General features: G+C 45.1%; 1 protein-coding gene across 4 annotated transcripts in view; it reads right to left on the minus strand.

The window, feature by feature from the left end:
* Window positions 1-22,531, minus strand: part of LOC143767198 (uncharacterized) — a 237,296-nt gene that overhangs the window by 96,765 nt on the left and 118,000 nt on the right. For all 4 annotated transcript variants that reach the window (XM_077255325.1, XM_077255326.1, XM_077255324.1 and 1 more), the window contains one exon: window positions 6,655-6,783. In XM_077255325.1, the coding sequence (XP_077111440.1) occupies window positions 6,655-6,771 (117 nt within the window). In that variant the 5' untranslated portion in view covers window positions 6,772-6,783. The remainder of the gene's footprint in view (window positions 1-6,654; window positions 6,784-22,531) is intronic.

Here is a 22,531-nt window from a genome sequence, read left to right on the forward strand (position 1 = left end):
AGCGGCAGCGTTCTTTGTTTAAAATTCGCGCTTTTCTTTCCTTTACGTGAAGTCCCGGCTTGTGATTGGTTGCGTCGCAGTCACATGGGCGACGCAACCAATCACAGCAAGCCGTGACGTAATTTCAGGTCCTTAAGGATTTTAAAATTACGTCCCGGCTTTGTGATTGGTTGCCTCGCAGTCACATGGGCGACGCAACCAACCACAGCAAGCCGTGACGTAATTTCAGGCCCTTAAGGATTTTAAAATTACGTCCCGGCTTTGTGATTGGTTGCGTCGCAGTCACATGGGCGACGCAACCAATCACAAGCCGTGACGTCACGGGAGGCTGGACACGCGCGCATTTTAAAATGCGCGCTTGTCCAGCCTCCCGTGACGTCACGGCTTGTGATTGGTTGCGTCGCGGTCAACCAATCACAAGCCGGGAGGCTGGACACGCGCGCATTTTAAAATGCGCGCTTGTCCAGCCTCCCGTGACGTCCCGGCTTGTGATTGGTTGCGTAGCGGTCAACCAATCACAAGCCGGGAGGGCTGGACACGCGCGCATTTTAAAAATTTTAAAATGCGCGCGTGTCCAGCCTCCCGGCTTGTGATTGGTTGACCGCGACGCAACCAATCACAAGCCGGGACGTCACGGGAGGCTGGACACGCGCGCATTTTAAAATGCGCACGTGTCCAGCCTCCCGGCTTGTGATTGGTTGACCGCGACGCAACCAATCACAAGCCGGGACGTCACGGGAGGCTGGACAAGCGCGCATTTTAAAATGCGCGCGTGTCCAGCCTCCCGGCTTGTGATTGGTTGACCGCGACGCAACCAATCACAAGCCGGGACGTCACGGGAGGCTGGACAAGCGCGCATTTTAAAATGCGCGCGTGTCCAGCCTCCCGGCTTGTGATTGGTTGACCGCGACACAACCAATCACAAGCCGTGACGTCACGGGAGGCTGGACAAGCACGCATTTTAAAATGCGCGCGTGTCCAGCCTCCCGTGACGTCACGGCTTGTGATTGGTTGCGTCGCCCATGTGACTGCGACGCAACCAATCACAAAGCCGGGACGTAATTTTAAAATCCTTAAGGACCTGAAATTACGTCACGGCTTGCTGTGATTGGTTGCGTCGCCCATGTGACTGCGACGCAACCAATCACAAAGCCGGGACTTCACGTAAGGAAAGAAAAGCGCGAATTTTAAGCAAACAACGCTGCCGGTTCCCTCGGAGAGGTGAGTATAGCAATGTTTTTTATTTTAATTCTTTCTTTTACACATTAATATGGTTCCCAGGGCCTGAAGGAGAGTTTCCTCTCCTTCAGACCCTGGGAACCATCAGGAATACCGTCCGATACTTGAGTCCCATTGACTTGTATTGGTATCGGGTATCGGTATCGGATTGGATCTGATACTTTGCCGGTATCGGCCGATACTTTCCGATACCGATACTTTCAAGTATCGGACGGTATCGCTCAACACTTACTCGGCAGGCGAAAACTTTCTTGAAAAGAAAGCACAAGGCTTCATCACAGAGCAATCAGAGCTTCTCTGTGACAAAACAGCCCCTGCTCCAATCTCAGAAGCATCAACCTCGACCTGAAAAGGAAGAGAGATATCAGGCTGACATAAAACTGGAGCCGAAGAAAACCGGCGCTTCAGCTCCCGAAAGGCTTCCACGGCCGCAGGAGACCAATTAGTCACATCAGAACCCTTCTTGGTCAAATCCGTCAAGGGTTTAACCATGCCAGAAAAATTAGCAATGAAGCGACGGTAAAAATTAGCAAAACCCAAGAACTTCTGAAGACTCTTAACAGATGTAGGCTGAGTCCAGTCATGAATAGCCTGGACCTTGACTGGGTCCATCTCAATAGTAGAAGGAGAAAAAATAAAACCCAAAAAGGAAACCTTCTGTACTCCAAAGAGACATTTTGAGCCCTTCACAAATAAGGCATTAGCACGCAGGACCTGAAATACCATCCTGACCTGCTTTACATGGGACTCCCAGTCCTCAAAAAAGACCAAAATGTCATCCAGATACACAATCATAAATTTATCCAGATATTCTCGGAAGATGTCATGCATGAAGGACTGGAACACAGAAGGAGCATTAGAGAGTCCAAAAGGCATCACCAAGTACTCAAAATGGCCTTTGGGCGTATTAAATGCTGTTTTCCATTCATCTCCCTGCTTAATACGCACAAGGTTATACGCACCACGAAGATGTATCTTGGTGAACCAACTGGACCCCTTAATCCAAGCAAACAGATCAGATAATAATGGCAAAGGATACTGAAATTTGACCGTGATTTTATTTAGAAGACGATAATCTATACAAGGTCTCAGAGAACCATCCTTTTTGGCCACAAAGAAGAATCCTGCACCAAGAGGGGAGGAGGACGGGCGAATATGTCCTTTCTCTAAAGACTCCTTTATATAACTCCGCATCGCGGCATGTTCTGGTACAGACAAATTAAAAAGTCGTCCCTTAGGGAACTTACTACCAGGAATCAAATTTATAGCACAATCACAATACCTGTGAGGAGGCAGGGCACCGGGTCTGGGCTCATCAAATACATCCTGGTAGTCCGAAAACTCAGGGACCTCAGAAGGAGTGGAAGAAGCAATTGACACCAAAGGAGTATCGCCATGAATCCCCTGGCAACCCCAACTTGAAATAGACATAGCTTTCCAATCCAGAACTGGATTATGGGCCTGCAGCCATGGCAGACCCAAAACGACAACATCATGCAAATTATGCAGCACAAGAAAGCGAATCACCTCCTGATGTACAGGAGTCATGCACATGGTCACTTGAGTCCAATACTGAGGCTTATTCTCAGCCAATGGTGTAGCATCAATTCCCCTCAGTGGAATAGGGAATTCCAAAGTCTCCAGGACCAAACCACAGCGCCTGGCAAACGACAAATCCATCAGGTTCAGGGCAGCACCTGAATCCACAAAAGCCATAACCGAGTAGGATGACAAAGAACAAATTAAAGTAACAGACAAAATGAATTTAGGCTGTATAGTACCAACGGTGACAGATTTAGCGATTTTTTTAACGCGCTTAGAGCATGCTGAGATAACATGAGTTGAATCACCACAGTAAAAGCACAACCCATTTTGACGTCTATGATTTTGCCGCTCAATTCTGGTCAGAATTCGGTCACATTGCATAGACTCAGGTCTCTGTTCAGAAAAAACCGCCAGATGGTGCGCAGATTTGCGCTCCCGCAAACGCCGGTCAATCTGAATGGCCAAAGCCATTGAGTCATTCAGACTTGCAGGCATGGGGAACCCCACCATAACATTCTTAATGGCTTCAGACAGACCTTCTCTGAAATTTGCAGCCAGGGCACACTCATTCCATTGAGTAAGCACCGACATTTCCGAAATATTTGACAATATACCGCAGCTTCATCCTGGCCCTGAGAGAGAGCTAGCAAGGCCTTTTCTGCCTGGTTCTCAAGATTAGGTTCCTCATAAAGCAATCCAAGCGCCAGAAAAAACGCATCCACATTCCGCAATGCAGGATCTCCTGGCGCCAGGGAGAAAGCCCAATCCTGAGGGTCGCCACGTAACAGGGAGATAATAATTCTAACTTGCTGAGCGGAATCACCAGAGAAACGAGGTCTCAAAGAAAGAAATAATTTACAATTATTCTTAAAATTCAGAAACCTAGATCTATCTCCAGAAAACAACTCAGGAATAGGTACTTTTGGCTCAGATATAGGACTGTGAACAACAAAATCCTGAATGCTTTGCACCCTTGCAGCAAGATGATCCACACTAGAAGTCAGACTCTGAATATCCATGTCTGCAGCTGAACTCAAAGCCACCCAGAGATTAAGGGGATGAGAGAAGCTGGACAGACTGCAGCAAAGGGAGAGTAAAAAAAAAAAATTGTACTCAGGACTTCTCTTATCCCACTTCTGCGATGCATTAAACACTTTTTGGCCTGCTGTACTGTTATGATCCTTAGTGGCTGAGGATCACAGATTGGACTAGCTAAGTTACTGAACATAGAACAAGCTCTAGGGAGGTGGTAACTGGACTGACCGCAAAGCCTGATCCTAACCAAACACACTAAAGGTAGCCGGTGAACGTGCCTAAATTCCTGGACGTCTCGACGCAGCCTGAGAAACTTGCTACCCCTATAGAGAAAGTAAGACCTCACTTGCCTCAAAGAAATGACCCCAAAGATATAGGAAGCCCCCAACAAATAATAACGGTGAGGTAAGGGGAAAATACAAACGCAGTCAGTAAAAAACCCTATACAAAATATCCACGCTGAGAATACAAGAACCCCCACACCAACTAACGGTGTGAGGGGAGAAACTCAGCCCCCTAGAGCTACCAGCAAGCAAGGAAATCACATATTAGCAAGCTGGACAAGGACAAATAAATAACCAAGAAACATATTGAACTCTGAAGAGCAAAAAATAACCAAACAGAAACTTAGCTTCTCTTGGCGAGACTGATAGCGAGGGAATTCAGGAGAGATCAAAATAGCACTGAATACATCGACAGCAGGCAACAACTAATAGTCCAGGTGAGCTAAATAGGAAACCAGCTAACAGATAACGAGACAGCTGATCCAGCCTCAGACCTGCAGAATGACACAAAGAGCCACCAGAGGGAGCCCAAAGCCAGCACTCACACAGTACCACTTGTGACCACAAGAGGGAGCCTAAAAACAGAGTTCACAACAAACCCCCCACAAATGACACCATTTTGGAAAGTAGACCCCTTAAGGAACTTATCTAGATGTGTTATGAGAGCTTTGAACCCCCAAGTGTTTCACTACAGTTTATAATGCAGAGCCGTGAAAATAAAAATTATTTTCCCACAAAAATTATTTTTTAGCCCCCAGTTTTATATTTTCCCAAGGGTAACAGGAGAAATTGGACCCCAAAAGTTGTTGTCCAATTTGTCCTGAGTACGCTGATACCCCATATGTTGGGGTAAAGCCCTGTTTGGGCACACGGGAGAGCTCGGAAGAGAAGGAGCACTGTTTTACTTTTTTGACGCAGAATTGGCTGGAATTGAGATGGGACGCAATGTCGCGTTTGGAGAGCCCCTGATGTGCCTAAACAGTGGAAACCCCCAATTCTAACTGAAACCCTAACCCTAGTCCCAACCCTAACCCTAGCCCTAACCATAGCCCTAACCCTAACCCTAACCCTAGCCCCACCCTAATGGGAAAATGGAAATAAATACATTTTTTTAATGTTATTATTTTTCCCTAACTAAGGGGGTGATGAAGGGGGGTTTGATTTACTATTTATAGCGGGATTTTTTAGCGGATTTTTATGATTGGCAGCTGTGACAGACTAAAAGACGCTTTTATTGCAAAAAATAGTTTTTGCGTCTCCACATTTTGAGAGCTATAATTTTTCCATATTTTGGTCCACAGAGTCATGTGAGGTCTTGTTTTTTGCGGGACGAGTTGACGTTTTTATTGCTAACATTTTCGGGCACGTGACATTTTTTGATCGCTTTTTATTCCGATTTTTGTGAGGCAGAATGACCAAAAACCAGCTATTCATAAATTTCTTTTGGGGAGGGGGGGGGCATTTATACCATTCCACGTTTGGTAAAATTGATAAAGCAGTTTTATTCTTCTGGTCAGTACGATTACAGCGATACCTCATTCATATCATTTTTTATGTTTTGGCACTTTTATACAATAAAAACAATTTTATAGAAAAAATAATTATTTTTGCATTGCTTTATCCTGAGGACTATAACTTTTTTATTTTTTTACTGATGACGCTGTACCACAGCTCGTTTTTTGCGGGACAAGATGACGTTTTCAGCGGTACCATGGTTATTTCTATCCGTCTTTTTGATTGTTTGTTATTCCACTTTTTGTTCGACGGTATGATAATAAAGGGTTGTTTTTTGCGTCATTTTTTTGATTGTTTTTTTTAACTGCGTTCACTGAAGGGGTTAACTAGCAGGACAGTTTTATAGGTGGGGTCGTTACGGACGCGGCGATACTAAGTATGTGTACTTTTACTGTTTTGTTTTTTTAATTATTTAGATAAAGAAATGTGTTTATAGGAAAAATATATATATTTTTTTACTTTATAACATTGCCCCGGGGGGGGGGGGGGGGGCATCATGTTATTTTACTTTTTTTACTTTGCACAGCACTGTGTCAGATCAGCGATCTGACATGCAGGGCTGCAGGATTACCAGAGCTTGCTCTGAGCAGGCGCTGGTAAGCCACCTCCCTGCAGGACCCGGATGTAGCCCCACGGCCATTTTGGATCCAGGGCCTGCAGGAAGAAGGAGGTAGGAGAAGCTCGGAGCAACGCGATCACATTGCGTTGCTCCGAGGCTCTCAGGGAAGCACCCAAGGAGCCCCCTCCCTGTGCGATTCTTCCCTATGCCTTGGCATGATCGCAGTGTGCCAGGGGTTAATGTGCCGTGAGCGCGGCCGATCGCATATGACGTACTATCCCGTCACTGGGAATTAAGTCCCAGGTCACCTTGACGGGATAGTACGTCATATGGGATTAGAGGGTTATAATAAGAAAAACTGAAATATCACATTTAAATTGTAACATAATACCAAATTAGATGAGACAAAAAGGATAGGATTTTTTAAGTGTTCCTTTTATTCTCTCCCCAACTTTTTTTAATTCCTACAAGACTTACCTCTCCAGTCATCAGCTGTCTAAGCTTGATGGCAAACAATAAAACTCTCCTATTGCTGTCCCAGGCCATTGTAATGCAGTTGGCCAGTGAAACAGAGGTTTTCTTCTCATTTAGCATTTGGAGTTCCACCTGAAAGAAAAAAAATATATTAAACGCTATTTCACATGATGCATTGTAGTTTTTGAGTCACCTCATTTACTATAACATAAAATATGTTAAAAACCTGGGGGAAAATCTACTTGAGAAGGAATTTTGAAATAAAAATGCAAATCTGACATCATTTTTTCATTCTTCCATCAGTGGAGCTGAGTAATGATTTTTATTATTTTATTATTTTTGGGCATAACCATGTTTTGATTGCTTTGTATTGCATTTTTTTTAGGAATGTGTTATTGGAGAATCTCCACCTTCCCCTTAAGTAGAAGACCCTGTATATGATTTTTCCCCAAATAGAGACCTAATTTATTGGGAAATCTAAAAAAAATAGATCCAGAAGGATGAGAAGAGAAGCATTGGAACTGACGTTCACAGACCTGGTGGCATGGTAAGGTAAGTGGTCCGAGTGTTATACATCAGGAGTTTTTATACCCACCTTACTCAGAGAGAGAACAAAGAGGATACATTATAGAACAAAGACAACATTACAACACAGAGATGAGACAATGCTGCATGACAATATTTACAATCACTGCGGCACAATTTATCTAAGCTCTTCAAGCAAATCTAATTTTCCATTGAGTATAGTAATGGATCTTGTGATGACACCATTGTTGACACCTAAGACTTTCAGAAACTACATCTAAATCACATAATTTCCACTGCTCTAACAGTACTATTGACCTCCAGTTTCATTATTAATTCATTACACTTCTTTCTTATTACCTGTATTGATGAGCGAGTATACTCGTTGCTCGGGTGATCTCTGAGTATTTGTAACTGCTCGGAGATTTAGTTTTTATTGACGCAGCTGCATGATTTACGGCTGCTAGCCAGCCTGGCTACATGTGGGGGTTGCCTGGTTGCTAGGGAATCCTCACATGTATTCAAGCTGTCTATCAGCTGTAAATCATGAAAACTAAATCTCCGAGCACTTACAAATACTCGAAGATCACCCGAGCGTGCTCGGGAAAACCCGAGCAACGCGTATACTCGCTCATCACTAATTACAATTTCCTTTTAATTCCAGATCACTGAACCTATTACAGCTATTTTCTTTTAAATCTGGTGCTCTCAAATACACACATGAAATGTACTACTCTATTTTTTAGTTGTGATGCTGGGGAGTAAATAAGCGCAAACAGGGTCTTAACTGAAACAACTTGGGTAAAAAAAGGAAAGTATTACGCTCGCCTGATGTAGTTGCACCTATGCAAAATGTATAGCGCATGGATCATCTGCTACAGGACAGGGGTCCAAAGACTGAAGAGAGTAGTAAATCCAGGTAAAATGTGTCTAAGTCTGTGCTGCTGATGAAGACTGCCAGATGGAAGATTTTCCTTAAAAGATTTTATTTCAAGTAGGTTTTAAAAGTCAACGCGTATCGAAGTCACGCAGGACTTCTTCCTCAGGACAAAACCTCAGGAACCTGAGGAAGAATTCCTGCGTGACTTCGAAACCCGTTGACTTTTAAAACCTATTTGAAATAAAAGCTTTTAAGGAAAATCTTCCATCTGGCAGTCTTCAGCAGCAGCGCAGACTTAGACACATTTTACTTGGATTTACAACTCTATTTTTAAGAAGATATCGAACAGCCATTTAAATGAGAATCACAAAAGGTTTTCCATTGTTAAGATCAAGTTAGAGACATCAGATGGACGACTTGAGACAATATGGTTGCTTACAACTTGGCCATTCTTTTACAATTCCCACTCTGTTGAAGAGTATAACTAAATTGAAGTAGTGAGAAGAGGTGGACCTCCATAGAGCGGATTGTAAAGAAAAATCATGGTTTTCTTAGGTTAACACTCTTATGGCTCAGCTTTCTTGCCTATTTTTTTTAGGGCTGTTCTTGCTAGGACTAGTCTTCTGAATACTAGTCCAGTCCTTTTAATACATCTGACCATTGGGGTATGTTGACTGATTCTCCTTTTTGTTTAACCTCTGTTGCCATTCCCATTTGTCTGCAACACACAAAAAAGATACATGCAGAGAACATTACCTCAAAAATGAATACTCGCTAAATGAATGAGTCATTTTGAGTCCAGCAGCACTACAAAGGGCAGGAGTTTTTACTTGAGAAGAACATCCCAATTTAATACCATCAAGAAATGTGCAAATTATACTGATTGATTACTTTCAGGATATTTTCCATAGTACGGGAAATAGAGAGCTAAGAAAGTTATTTTTTTCTCTGTGTTGCAAGTATCCTGAATATGCTGCAGAACTTCCAAATCTTGAATCATATCATACAACCCATCTCCCAGGGCAAGGCATGATGGGGGAAATCTGGTAGACTGATAGGTCATATTAAATGGTTTGACTAAAAGGAAGGCTGGCTGATACACAGAGTTCTAATCATTGTTTCTGAAATCCAAAATTGGATATTTCTACAGTAAAGTCAGGGCTGAGGTAATCTTTTGGAATTACATGTGAGTATGAAAAGTTATATGTTGAATCAAAATAATGTGGAGACATTATTACGTTGCCAAAATAGAGGTCTTTTATGTTCCTCTACTATCTGGGGGCAGGTAGGTTTTTACTTTCCCCAGCCAGGTTTGATAAATACCTACAGTAGTTGGTGAAACCATAGAGGTACAATTAAGGCTACGTTCACATTCGCGTCTTTGGACGCAGCATCGTCGACGCAACGCATGATGCATTAGTAACGCACACTAAACGCACTGTTTTCGACGCATGCGTTTAACGCATGCGTCAAAAAACACAGCGTTTTTTGGTGCGTTTTTGCTGCGTTTTTGTTAAAAACGCAGCGTTTTTCGATGCATGCGTTGTCAAACAATGATGTCATTTTTTCACCCAATAGCATGACGAAAAGGCCCATTAGTGTCTAGACACTAGATAATACCACCAATGGATAGAAGAGGGTGGGTATAATGGAATTTTAGTATATATACCCCGTCATAGATAAATTCCTCCCATTTTGCATGTTTTTACAGCATCAAGATGGAGCGTCCCATGGAGAGTATCTACCTCAATATGGAGCTGGATTTTGCCATGGCTAATGCTTACGCTATCGCCTTTCATGAACAAAGGAAAAGAGATAAACGGAGAAGGAGTCATCGGCGCTTTTGGCTACACCCTATAGTGGAAGTCCGAGAGAGCCGTGGAGCCTACCATTGTTTGTTTGGCGAGCTAAATGACAACCTGGAAAAATATTTTGAGTATACCAGGATGTCTTAAGACAGCTTCCGCTATCTGCTGCGTCTGGTGGAAGGAGCCATTACCAGGCAGGACACGCAGCTCCGGAGATCAATTTCCGCCGAGGAACATCTGCTGGTGACTCTACGGTACGTAATGTAGCTACTTGAAGGACTTTATATGTTCTGCCCTTTTTTTAAATAACCTTTTTTTTTGGGGGGGGGGGAGGGATGGAAAATGTAATTTTATTTTATAACAATGTGCTTTAATTAAATTTATTTATTTTTCTTCTTGGCAGTTTCCTGGCTACTGGAGAGACCTTGAGATCCCTGCATTTCCAGTTTCGGATTGGAGTCTCCACACTTTCGGGTATTATTGCCGACACATGCCGCGCATTGTGGGACAATCTCCGGGAGGAATTTTTACCAATCCCAACAACAGAGTTATGGGAGGCCAACGCCCAAAAATTTGACCAACTGTGTTCTTTCCCTAACTGTATTGGAGCAGTGGATGGGAAGCACATTAGGATTACAAAGCCTGCAAGAAGTGGATCTCTATTTGTTAATTACAAAAAATACTTTTCCACCGTGCTCATGGCAAATGCAGGTGTGGACTGCAGGTTTCTCGCCGTGGACATTGGAGTGTTTGGCCGTGCAAATGATTCACGGACATTTAAGGAGTCTGATATGGGCCGAAGATTATATGAGAACAATTTTAATTTCCCCCAGCCAAGACCTCTTCCCAACACCGAAGGGCTGGCAATGCCATTTGTGGTTGTTGGTGATGAGGCATTTCAAATGTGTGCCAACCTACTGAAACCCTACTCCAGTCGGGGCTTGGACCACACAAAAAGTATTTTTAATTATAGACTGTCCAGGGCCAGAAGAACTGTGGAGTGCGCCTTTGGAATCCTTGTCTCCAAATGGCGGATTTTAGGATCCGCTATAAATCTGAAAACTGAGACAGTTGATCAGGTGGTGAAGGCTTGTGTGGTTCTCCACAATTATATTATTGCTAAAGAGAGAGTCAACGTGGAACTAGATGAACCCATACCAAACCCATTGCCCGATTACCAAGATCATCCTCTGAGGACAACTTTGGAAATTGCTCAGATGAGGGATCGATTTGCTTCATATTTTGTTTCAGATGTTGGCCGTGTGTCATGGCAAGATCAAATGGTTTAATGTAGAAACAGTACTTTATCCTGCTGTAACTGTAACTAAATTAATTGTGATTAATAAAAATCTAAACACTGTCATTTAAAGAATTAAACACTATTGAGTCCATGACATTTTACCAGCCTAATGTAATGTTCTTTAAATGTTGTAATGTACCGTGATTTTCTACTGTATTGTGTTTTGAAATAAAGTTTTTTATTGTGCCTTTTCGTTTAAAAAAAAAATGCTCCCCTATGTTACAATGTTGTTGCCAATAAAAAAAAAGTTAAAACAAATCCAACGTTCTAGAACCAAATGTGTGTACCACAAAATGTAGTAATGTGAGCACCAGTTCCCAAATTGACTCTGACAAAACAACCCAATTGTTCACATAGCCGTGTGTTCCATAGTTTTAAAAGCAAACATGATCGGCTCCCACCTTGTCAAGCAATTAATCTTGCAGACTATTTGCATATGGAACCTGGCATCATGGAGCGTGATGGCTGAAGCAGGTTTTCTGCCGCTGCATGTGCCGCGGCTGTGTGACAGGCACTACACATGCATGGCGAGGCCAACAAATAGGCCTTGGATGTGCATGTGTTCTGCCTGTCACACAGCCTCTGAACATGTGGCTGCAGATCATAATCCGCACTCCATGAAGCCGGGGCCCATATGCTACTAGTCTGCAAGTGTTTTGCTTGACAAGGAGGGAGACGATCATGTTCGCTCAACTCTAGTGAGTTAACACTATTGAACTTAGGATGCTGGAATACGTCCAGAGTCAAATAGTGGCGACACTTGGCCACGTGAACATTGCTGTTGTGAATTCTGCTCTTGGGCTCCCTCCGGTGGTTATAAGTGGTAGTGCTGCTGTCTCTGGATCGGAGCATTCATCAGGTGTGTCAAGTTTTTGCAATCCTGACTGGGCTATTTAGCCTTGCTTGACCCTTTAGTCAGTGCCAGTTGTCCATTGTTCCTGGAGGATTCACATCCCTGCCTGCTCTCTCCCGCTTTGCTGTTCATTTCAACAAAGATAAGTTCTGGCCTTAATTTTTGCTGTCCACATGCTGTGGCCTTATTGTTCAGTTCTTTTCCATGTTTTTGTCTTGTCCAGCTTGGTCTGTATAAGGATTTGTTTAGCCAAGCTGGTATCTCTGGAGATGCAGATATACCCTCCATATCTTTAGTTAGCTGTGGAGATTTTGTATTTTCTGTGGTGGATATTTTCTAGTGTTTTAATACTGACCACATAGTACTCTGTCCTATCCTTTCTATTTAGCTAGAAGTGGCCTCCTTTGCTAAATTCTGATTTCAGTCTGTGTATGTTTTTTCCCTCTCCTCTCACAGTCAATATTTGTGGGGGGCTGTCTATCCTTTGGGAATTTTCTCTGAGGCAAGATAGTTTTCCATTTTATATCTCTAGGGGTAATTAGTCCTCCGGCTGTGTCGAGATGTCTAGGGAGTGATAGGTACATTCCACGGCTACTTCTAGTTGCGGTGTTAAGTTCAGGGTCTGCGGTCAGTACAGGTACCACCTTCTCCAGAGTACGTCTCATGCTGCTCTAAGGCCACCAGATCATAACAGTACAACTGGCCAACAATGAGTTAACCGCATCTCAGAAGAAGGGAAGGAAAGTGCTGAGCCATTTTTTTTTCTGTAGGCTGTTGTGTTTTTTTTTTCCCCTCTTTATCTCTGGGTGGCTCAGGAGTTCGGCGCTGGTATGGATGTTCAGGGATTGGCTTCTCGTGTGGATCAACTTGCTGCTAGAGTACAGGGTATTTCCGATTATATCGTTCACACTCCGGTTTTAGAGCCTAGAATTCCAACTCCTGATTTGTTTCTTGGGGACAGGTCCAAATTTTTGAGCTTTAAAAATAACTGTAAACAGTTTTTTGCTCTGAAACCCCGTTCCTCTGGTGATCCCATCCAGCAGGTTAAAATTGTTATATCTCTGCTGCGTGGTGACCCCCAGGATTGGGCATTTGCCCTGGAACCTGGGAATCCAGCGTTGCTTAATGTAGACACCTTTTTTCAGGCGCTTGGGTTATTGTACGATGAACCTAATTCAGTGGATCATGCTGAGAAGACCTTGTTGGCCCTGTGTCAGGGTCAAGAAGCGGCAGAATCATATTGCCAGAAATTTAGAAAATGGTCTGTACTGACTAAATGGAATGAGGATGCCTTGGCGGCAATTTTCAGAAAGGGTCTTTCTGAATCCGTTAAAGATGTTATGGTGGGGTTCCCCACGCCTGCTGGTCTGAGTGATTCTATGTCTCTGGCCATTCAGATTGATCGGCGCTTGCGCGAGCGCAGAGTTGTGCACACTATGGCATTGTCTTCCGAGTGGAGTCCTGAGCCTATGCAGTGTGATAGGATTGTGTCTAGAGCTGAACGACAAGGATTCAGACGTCAGAATAGGTTGTGTTTTTACTGCAGCGATTCTGCTCATGTTATTTCTGATTGTCCTAAGCATACCAAGAGAATCGCAAGTTCTGTTACCATCAGTACTGTACAACCTAAATTTCTGTTATCTGTGACCCTGATCTGCTCATTATCGTCATTTTCTGTCATGGCTTTTGTGGATTCAGGCGCCGATCTAAACTTAATGGACTTAGAATTTGCCAGACGTTGTGGTTTCCCCTTGCAGCCTTTGCAGAGTCCTATTCCTTTGAGGGGCATTGATGCTACACTGTTGGCTAAAAATAAACCTCAGTTTTGGACACAGCTGACCATGTGCATGGCGCCAGCCCATCAGGAAGATTGTCGTTTTCTGGTGTTGCATAATTTGCATGATGCTATTGTGCTGGGTTTCCCATGGTTACAGGTGCATAATCCGGTATTAGATTGGAAATCTATGTCTGTGACTAGTTGGGGTTGTCAGGGGGTTCATGGTGACGTTCCTGTGATGTCAATTGCCTCCTCCCCCTCTTCTGAAATTCCTTAGTTTTTGTCAGATTTCCAGGATGTATTCAATGAGCCCAAGTCCAGTTCCCTTCCACCGCATAGGGACTGTGATTCTGCTATTGACTTGATTCCAGGCTGTAAGTTCCCTAAGGGCCGACTTTTCAACCTGTCTGTGCCAGAACATACCGCCATGCGGAGCTATGTTAAAGAGTCCTTGGAGAAGGGGCATATTCGGCCATCTTCTTCACCATTGGGAGCAGGTTTTTTTTTTGTTGCCAAAAAAGATGGCTCCTTGAGACCCTGTAATGATTATCGCCTCTTGAATAAGATCACGGTCAAATTCCAATACCCTTTGCCTTTGCTTTCTGATCTGTTTACTAGGATTAAGGGGGCTAGTTGGTTTACTAAGATTGACCTTCGAGGGGCATATAATCTTGTTCGTATTAAGCAGGGTGACGAATGGAAAACTGCGTTTTATACGCCCGAAGGTCATTTTGAATACCTTGTGATGCCATTCGGACCCTCTAATGCTCCATCTGTGTTTCAGTCCTTCATGCATGATATATTTCGGAATTATCTTGATAAATTCATGATTGTATATTTGGATGATATTTTGATTTTTTCAGATGATTGGGAGTCTCATGTGAAACAAGTCAGGATGGTATTTCAGATCCTTCGTGATAATGCCTTGTTTGTGAAGGGGTCTAAGTGCCTCTTTGGAGTACAGAAGATTTCTTTTTTGGGCTTAATTTTTTCTCCCTCATCTATAGAAATGGATCCGGTTAAGGTTCAGGCCATTCATGATTGGATCCAGCCCACATCCGTGAAGAGTAGTGTTGAGCGATACCTTCCGATATCGGAAAGTATCGGTATCGGAAAGTATCGGCCGATACCGTCAAAGTATCGGATCTAATCCGATACCGATACCCGATCCCAATGCAAGTCAATGGGACGAAAATATCGGAATTAAAATAAACCCTTTCTTAACTTGTAGGTTCATTCTACATGAAGGAAAACAACTAAGAATAATGTAGGATGTATTGGGGGACTTGGCGGAGACATTAAAGGCACAGAGGTTTAGCCCAATCTAATAGAATAGCAGGATTTTGTTTTGTTTTTTATGACGTTCGGCGTTAGAAAGATTTTGACTATGTTAATTTTTTTTTTATTTTGTCAGATATTGATGTTTCACTACTTCCATGCCCTTCACCTTCTTTTTTACTTCTCCCACACTTTCTTCTTCATTATCCTCATCATCAGCTTCTTTGACATCAACTTCTTCACCTTATTCATCTTCTTCTTCATCTTCTACCTATTATTTTTTTTGTTACATACATTGTTCATATTCTTTTTATTTTACTATTATCTTCTTCATATTCAACTTCTTCATCATATTCTTATTTGTGACAGGCATTCCCGTAGTTGTTATCTATAAAAGTTTGAAGATTACACCTTCCGTTCTGCCTGTCACAAAACAGTTACATTTGTCCGCGTTCAGTTTGGCCTGCATCATCAGGCTTTATCCAGGGGCACCACGAGGAGGAACGGACTCACCCCCATACACTGCTTAGTCTTCTTCTGCTTATAATTTAGATAATATCTTTTGCTCTGATATTTAGTCTTATGCTTAATGTTCTTCTGCTCTTTGTTCTGCAGCCTCTTGTTCTTCTGCTTCTCGGTCTTCCAGGTCGTCGTCGTCTCCAGGGTCGTTGTCTCCGGGGTCGTCGTCATCGGGGTGGTCTTCAGGGTCATCGTCTCCAGGGTCGTCGTCATCTCAGTGGTTGTCGTCTCTGGTGTCGTCGTCATCTTAGGGGTGGTGTTCCGGGTCGTCGTCTTTAGGGTCTTGAACTTGGAAATGTAGCAGAAGGTACAAGTAGGCTGAGAAAATGCTGAGAAACAGCTGATGGAACTGGAACTCGGATGGCTACCCGAAGGTCCAAGAGCCAATGGAACTACCGAGGACCAGCTGACGTTACTGGAACCCGGTTACTAAGCAGGAGGTACCCGTGCCTGAAAGCACTACCAAGGACCACCTGACGTTGGTGGAACTCGGATACCCAGAGGGAGGCACCTAAGCCAAAGGCTCTGCCCGGAACCAGCTGACGGTACTGGAACCAGGATGGGGAGCAGAAGGTACAAGAGCAAAAGACACTGCCGAGAACCAGCTGACGGTGCTGGAACCCGGATGGGTAGCCGAAGGTCCAAGAGCCAATGGAACTACCGAGGACCAGCTGACGTTACTGGAACCCGGTTACTAAGCAGGGGGTACCCGTGCCTGAAAGCACTACCAAGGACCACCTGACGTTGGTGGAACTCGGATACCCAGAGGGAGGCACCTAACCCAAAGGCTCTGCCCGGAACCAGCTGACGGTACTGGAACCAGGATGGGGAGCAGAAGGTACAAGAGCAAAAGACACTGCCGAGAACCAGCTGACGGTGCTGGAACCCGGATGGGTAGCCGAAGGTCCAAGAGCCAATGGAACTACCGAGGACCAGCTGACGTTACTGGAACCCGGTTACTAAGCAGGAGGTACCCGTGCCTGAAAGCACTACCAAGGACCACCTGACGTTGGTGGAACTCGGATACCCAGAGGGAGGCACCTAAGCCAAAGGCTCTGCCTGGAACCAGCTGACGGTACTGGAACCAGGATGGGGAGCAGAAGGTATAAGAGCAAAAGACACTGCCGAGAACCAGCTGACGGTGCTGGAACCCGGATGGGTAGCCGAAGGTCCAAGAGCCAATGGAACGACCGAGGACCAGCTGACGTTACTGGAACCCGGTTACTAAGCAGGAGGTACCCGTGCCTGAAAGCACTACCAAGGACCACCTGGCGTTGGTGGAACTCGGATACCCAGAGGGAGGCACCTAAGCCAAAGGCTCTGCCCGGAACCAGCTGACGGTGCTGGAACCAGGATGGGGACCTATTCAAGCTTGTCTTCCTAGAGCCCCAACTGGCGGTGTTGGAGCCCAGGGTCAGCAGGAGGATGAGATGGAGCAGAGTGTAGGCCGAAGCCTGCACTGGCGGCAGCTTTGGGTCTGTTGTGCCTGCGTGGCAGTTGCAGGACACGTTGCTGGCTGCACAGCAGGGGAACAGCTGGCGGTGCTGAACCCCACTGACACATTGGCTGGTGTTTTTCTCTGTGCAGCTAGCAGTACCGGGCCCCAACTGGCGGTGTTGGAGCCCGGGCTCTGCAGGGGGAGCAGAGTGTAGGCCGAAGCCTAATTGAACCAATTTTAAAGGTAACCTTTAACCCCCCTCAGGTGTTAGAAAGTAGAAGAGCCACAGCTTATGCAGCAGTAGTGCTGCACAAGTCAAAGGTTGCTCTTTTAATTTTTCTCCTTGCACACGCTGAATGAAACACGTATAACATTTAGCCCTTTATACAGTCAAACTGTGTTGGAGGCGAGAGTTCCCTTCGTAATGAGACGCAGCACAGCTGTCAAGAATCCCACCTTGGTGCTGGGCGCAGCCTCCTGAGCGTTGTTATTTGCTGTACAGGAGTCTGCGCTGTCGTTTTATCCCTTGGCCTTGCGCTGTTAGCGCTGCCCATCTTCTGGCATCATTTAATGTCGGCCGTTGCGGTTTGCGATGACCATGAATCCCAGCCCCGCAGTGTCTTGACATAGTTAAAACACTGCGGGGCTGGGATTCATGGCCTGGCGCAGTACATATGTTGGCCTCTCACACTCGGGTCCTTACACCCGCTTCAGACTGTGCGGCGTCAGCTGATCCCTTATCGCATGCCGCGGCCATGAAGCTGTACAGTCTAAGGAAGGCGGAAGGAGATGAGGGACAGGCGAACATATGCACTGCTCATGCCCATCAATCACTCCCTCGCAGTCCAAATAAATAAGACACCGAGGGGCGTTGTGTCGGGCAGGGCGGCCGCAGAGGCGCAGGCAGCCAAACAATGATGCCAGAAGATGGGCAGCGCTACCAAGGGGGTTGCAGCGTGTAATTACAAAGGAAAGTCACACCTCAGGGACGGTTAAATGGTCACAGAGGACACATTTTAGACGTGTTCAGTTCCACATGTGCGAGGAGAATAAGTTTCTGAGCCACCTTGCACACATGCAGCATTACTGCTGTACAAGGTGGCTGTAAAACATACAAACACCTGGGGGAGGGGGGACAGGTTCCCTTCAATTTCAGTTCTTGTGTCTGCGTGGCATTTGCAGGACACGTTGCCGGCTACACAGCAGGGGAACAGCTGGCGGTGCTGAACCCCACTGACACATTGGCTGGTGTTTTTCTCTGTGCAGCTAGCAGTACCGGGCCCCAACTGGCGGTGTTAGAGCCCAGGGTCAGCAGGAGGAGGAGAGGGAGCAGAGTGTAGGCAGAAGCCTGCACTGGCGGCAGCTTTGTGTCTGCGTGGCTGTTGCAGGACACGTTGCCGGCTACACAGCAGGGGAACAGCTGGCGGTGCTGAACCCCACTGACACATTGGCTGGTGTTTTTCTCTGTGCAGCTAGCAGTACCGGGCCCCAACTGGCGGTGTTAGAGCCCAGGCTCTGCAGGGGGAGCAGAGTGTAGGCCGAAGCCTAATTGAACCAATTTTAAAGGTAACCTTTAACCCCCCCTCAGGTGTTACAAAGTAGAAGAGCCACAGCTTATGCAGCAGTAGTGCACAAGTCAAAGGTTGCTCTTTTAATTTTTCTCCTTGCACACGCTGAATGAAACACGTATAACATTTAGCCCTTTATACAGTCAAACTGAGTTGGAGGCGGGAGTTCCCTTCGTAATGAGACGCAGCACAGCTGGCAAAAATACCACCTTGGTGCTTGGCGCGGCCTCCTGAGCATCGCTGTTGTGAATTAGACTTTTTTGGCTCCCTCTTGTGGTCACTAGTGATATGACTCTGGAATTGTCTTTCCCTAGTTTGGCACCCACCTAGGTCGTTAGTCCAGGGGTGTTGCTATATAAACTTCCTGAATTCTCAGTCTGGTGCCTGGCATCGTTGTAATCAGTCCTTTCTGTTTGCTCCTGTCTGCTGGTCCTGGTTCTTGCAAAATTAAGCTAAGTCCTGCTTCCTTGTTTTTCGGTTATTTGCATTGCTCTTATTTTTTGTCCAGCTTGTACTAAATGTGATTCCTGATTTTGCTGGAAGCTCTAGGGGGCTGGTATTCTCCCCCCGGGGTGTTAGACGGTTCGGGGGTTCTTGAATATCCAGCGTGGAAATTTTGATAGGGTTTTTGCTGACCGTATAAGTCATCTTACTATATTCTGCTATTAGTCAGTGGGCCTCTCTTTGCTAAATACCTCGTTCATTCTTACGTTTGTCTTTTCTTCTTACCTCACCGTTATTATTTGTTGGGGGCTTGTATCCAACTTTTGGGGTCTTTTCTCTGGAGGCAAGAAAGGTCTATCTTTTCCCTTCTAGGGTTAGTTAGTTCTCCGGCTGGCGCGAGACGTCTAGAACCAACGTAGGCACGTTCCCCGGCTGCTGCTATTTGTGGTGCTAGGATTAGATATACGGTCAGCCCAGTTACCACTGCCCTATGAGCTGGTTTTTTGTGTTTGCAGACTTGGTATTTATTTCTGAGACCCTCTGCCATTGGGGTCATAACAGTATGCCAGGCCAACATTGAATGTTTAATGCATTGCAGAAGTTGGATATAAGAAAGGAAATTCTGAGTTTTTTGGGTTTTTTTTCCTCTCTTTCTTCCTCCCCTTTACCTCTGAGTGGCTTAAGCTTGCTGCAGACATGAATGTCCAGACTTTGATTACAAGTGTGGATCAGCTTGCTGCTCGTGGCATACAAGATTTTGTTACCAGTAGTCCAATGTCTGAACCTAAAATACCTATTCCTGAACTGTTCTCTGGAGACCGATTTAAGTTTAGGAATTTCAGGAATAATTGTAAATTGTTTCTATCTCTGAGACCCCGTTCGTCTGGAGACTCAGCTCAGCAAGTTAAAATTGTTATCTCTTTCTTGCGGGGCGACCCTCAGGATTGGGCTTTTTCGCTAGCGCCAGGAGATCCGGCATTGGCGAATATTGATGCGTTTTTTCTGGCGCTCGGATTGCTTTGCGAGGGACCCAATCTTGAAATTCAGGCAGAAAAAGCCTTGCTGGCTATTTCTCAGGGCCAGGATGAAGCTGAAGTGTATTGCCAAAAATTTCGGAAATGGTCCGTGCTTACTCAGTGGAATGAGTGTGCTCTGGCTGCAAATTTCAGAAATGGCCTTTCTGAAGCCATTAAGAATGTGATGGTGGGTTTCTCCATTCCTACAAGTCTGAATGATTCCATGGCGCTGGCTATTCAAATTGATCGGCGTTTGCGGGAGCGCAAAACTGCTAATCCTCTGGTGGTGTTGTCTGAACAGACACCTGATTTAATTCAATGTGATAGAATTCAGACTAGAAATGAACGGAAAAATCATAGACGTCAGAATGGGTTGTGTTTTTACTGTGGTGATTCTACACATGTTATATCAGCATGCTCTAAACGCCTAACAAGGGTTGTTAGCCCTGTCGCCATTGGTAATTTGCAACCTAAATTTATTTTGTCTGTGACTTTAATTTGCTCATTGTCTTCCTACCCTGTTATGGCGTTTGTGGATTCAGGTGCTGCCCTGAGTCTTATGGATCTGTCATTTGCCAGGCGCTGTGGCTTTGTTCTTGAGCCATTGGTAAATCCTATCCCTCTTAGAGGTATTGATGCTACGCCATTGGCGGAAAATAAACCGCAGTTTTGGACACAGGTAACCATGTGCATGACTCCTGAACATCGGGAGGTGATTTGTTTTCTTGTTCTGCATAAAATGCATGATTTGGTCGTTTTGGGTCTGCCATGGTTACAGACCCATAATCCAGTCTTGGATTGGAAGGCAATGTCTGTGTCAAGTTGGGGCTGTCAGGGAATTCATGGTGATTCCCCACCGGTGTCTATTGCTTCCTCTACTCCTTCGGAAGTTCCTGAGTATTTGTCTGATTATCAGGATGTATTCAGCGAGTCCAGGTCCAGTGCTCTTCCTCCTCATAGGGACTGTGACTGCGCTATAGATTTGATTCCAGGTAGTAAATTTCCTAAGGGAAGATTATTTAATCTGTCTGTACCTGAGCATACCGCAATGCGTTCGTATATCAAGGAATCTCTGGAGAAGGGGCATATCCGTCCATCCTCTTCCCCTCTTGGTGCGGGATTCTTTTTTGTGGCCAAGAAGGACGGATCTTTGAGACCTTGTATTGACTATCGGCTTCTGAATAAAATCACTGTTAAATTTCAGTATCCTTTGCCTCTGTTGTCGGACTTGTTTGCCCGGATTAAAGGTGCCAAGTGGTTCACCAAGATAGATCTTCGTGGTGCGTACAACACAACCTTGTGCGCATTAAGCAAGGAGATGAATGGAAAACTGCATTTAATACGCCCGAAGGTCATTTTGAGTACTTGGTGATGCCTTTTGGGCTCTCTAATGCTCCTTCAGTGTTTCAGTCCTTTATGCATGATATTTTCCGGAAGTATCTGGATAGATTTATGATTGTTTATCTGGATGATATTCTGTTTTTTTCTGATGATTGGGACTCGCATGTAGAGCAGGTCAGGATGGTGTTTCAGGTTTTGCGTGAGAATGCTTTGTTTGTTAAGGGCTCAAAGTGTCTCTTTGGAGTACAGAAGGTTCCCTTTTTGGGTTTTATTTTTTCCCCTTCTGCGGTGGAGATGGACCCAGTCAAGGTCCGAGCTATTCATGATTGGACTCAACCCACGTCAGTTAAGAGTCTTCAGAAGTTCTTGGGTTTTGCTAACTTCTACCGTCGTTTTATCGCTAATTTTTCTAGCGTTGTTAAACCTTTGACGGATATGACCAAGAAAGGTTCTGATGTTGCTAACTGGGCTCCTGCAGCCATAGAAGCTTTCCAAGAGTTGAAGCGCCGGTTTACTTCGGCGCCTGTTTTGTGCCAGCCTGATGTCTCACTTCCCTTTCAGGTTGAAGTGGATGCTTCTGAGATTGGGGCAGGGGCCGTTTTGTCGCAGAGAGGCTCTGGTTGCTCTGTAATGAGACCATGTGCTTTTTTCTCTAGGAAGTTTTTCGCCTGCTGAGCGGAATTATGATGTTGGCAATCGGGAGTTGCTGGCCATGAAGTGGGCATTTGAGGAGTGGCGTCATTGGCTCGAGGGTGCTAAGCATCGTGTGGTGGTCTTGACTGATCACAAAAATCTGATGTATCTCGAGTCTGCTAAACGCCTAAATCCTAGACAGGCCCGTTGGTCATTGTTTTTCTCCCGTTTTGACTTTGTGGTCTCGTGGTCTCGTATTTACCAGGTTCAAAGAATGTGAAGGCTGATGCTCTTTCAAGGAGCTTTGTGCCTGACTCTCCTGGAGTCGCAGAACCAGTTGGTATTCTTAAAGAGGGAGTAATCTTGTCAGCTATTTCTCTGGATTTGCGACGTGTGTTGCCGAGATTTCAGGCTGGTAGACCTGACTCTTGTCCACCTGACAGACTGTTTGTTCCTGATAAGTGGACCAGCAGAGTCATTTCCGAGGTTCATTCCTCGGT

Source organism: Ranitomeya variabilis, chromosome 4, assembly GCF_051348905.1.
Source record: "Ranitomeya variabilis isolate aRanVar5 chromosome 4, aRanVar5.hap1, whole genome shotgun sequence".
NCBI classification, from domain to species: Eukaryota; Metazoa; Chordata; class Amphibia; order Anura; family Dendrobatidae; genus Ranitomeya; species Ranitomeya variabilis.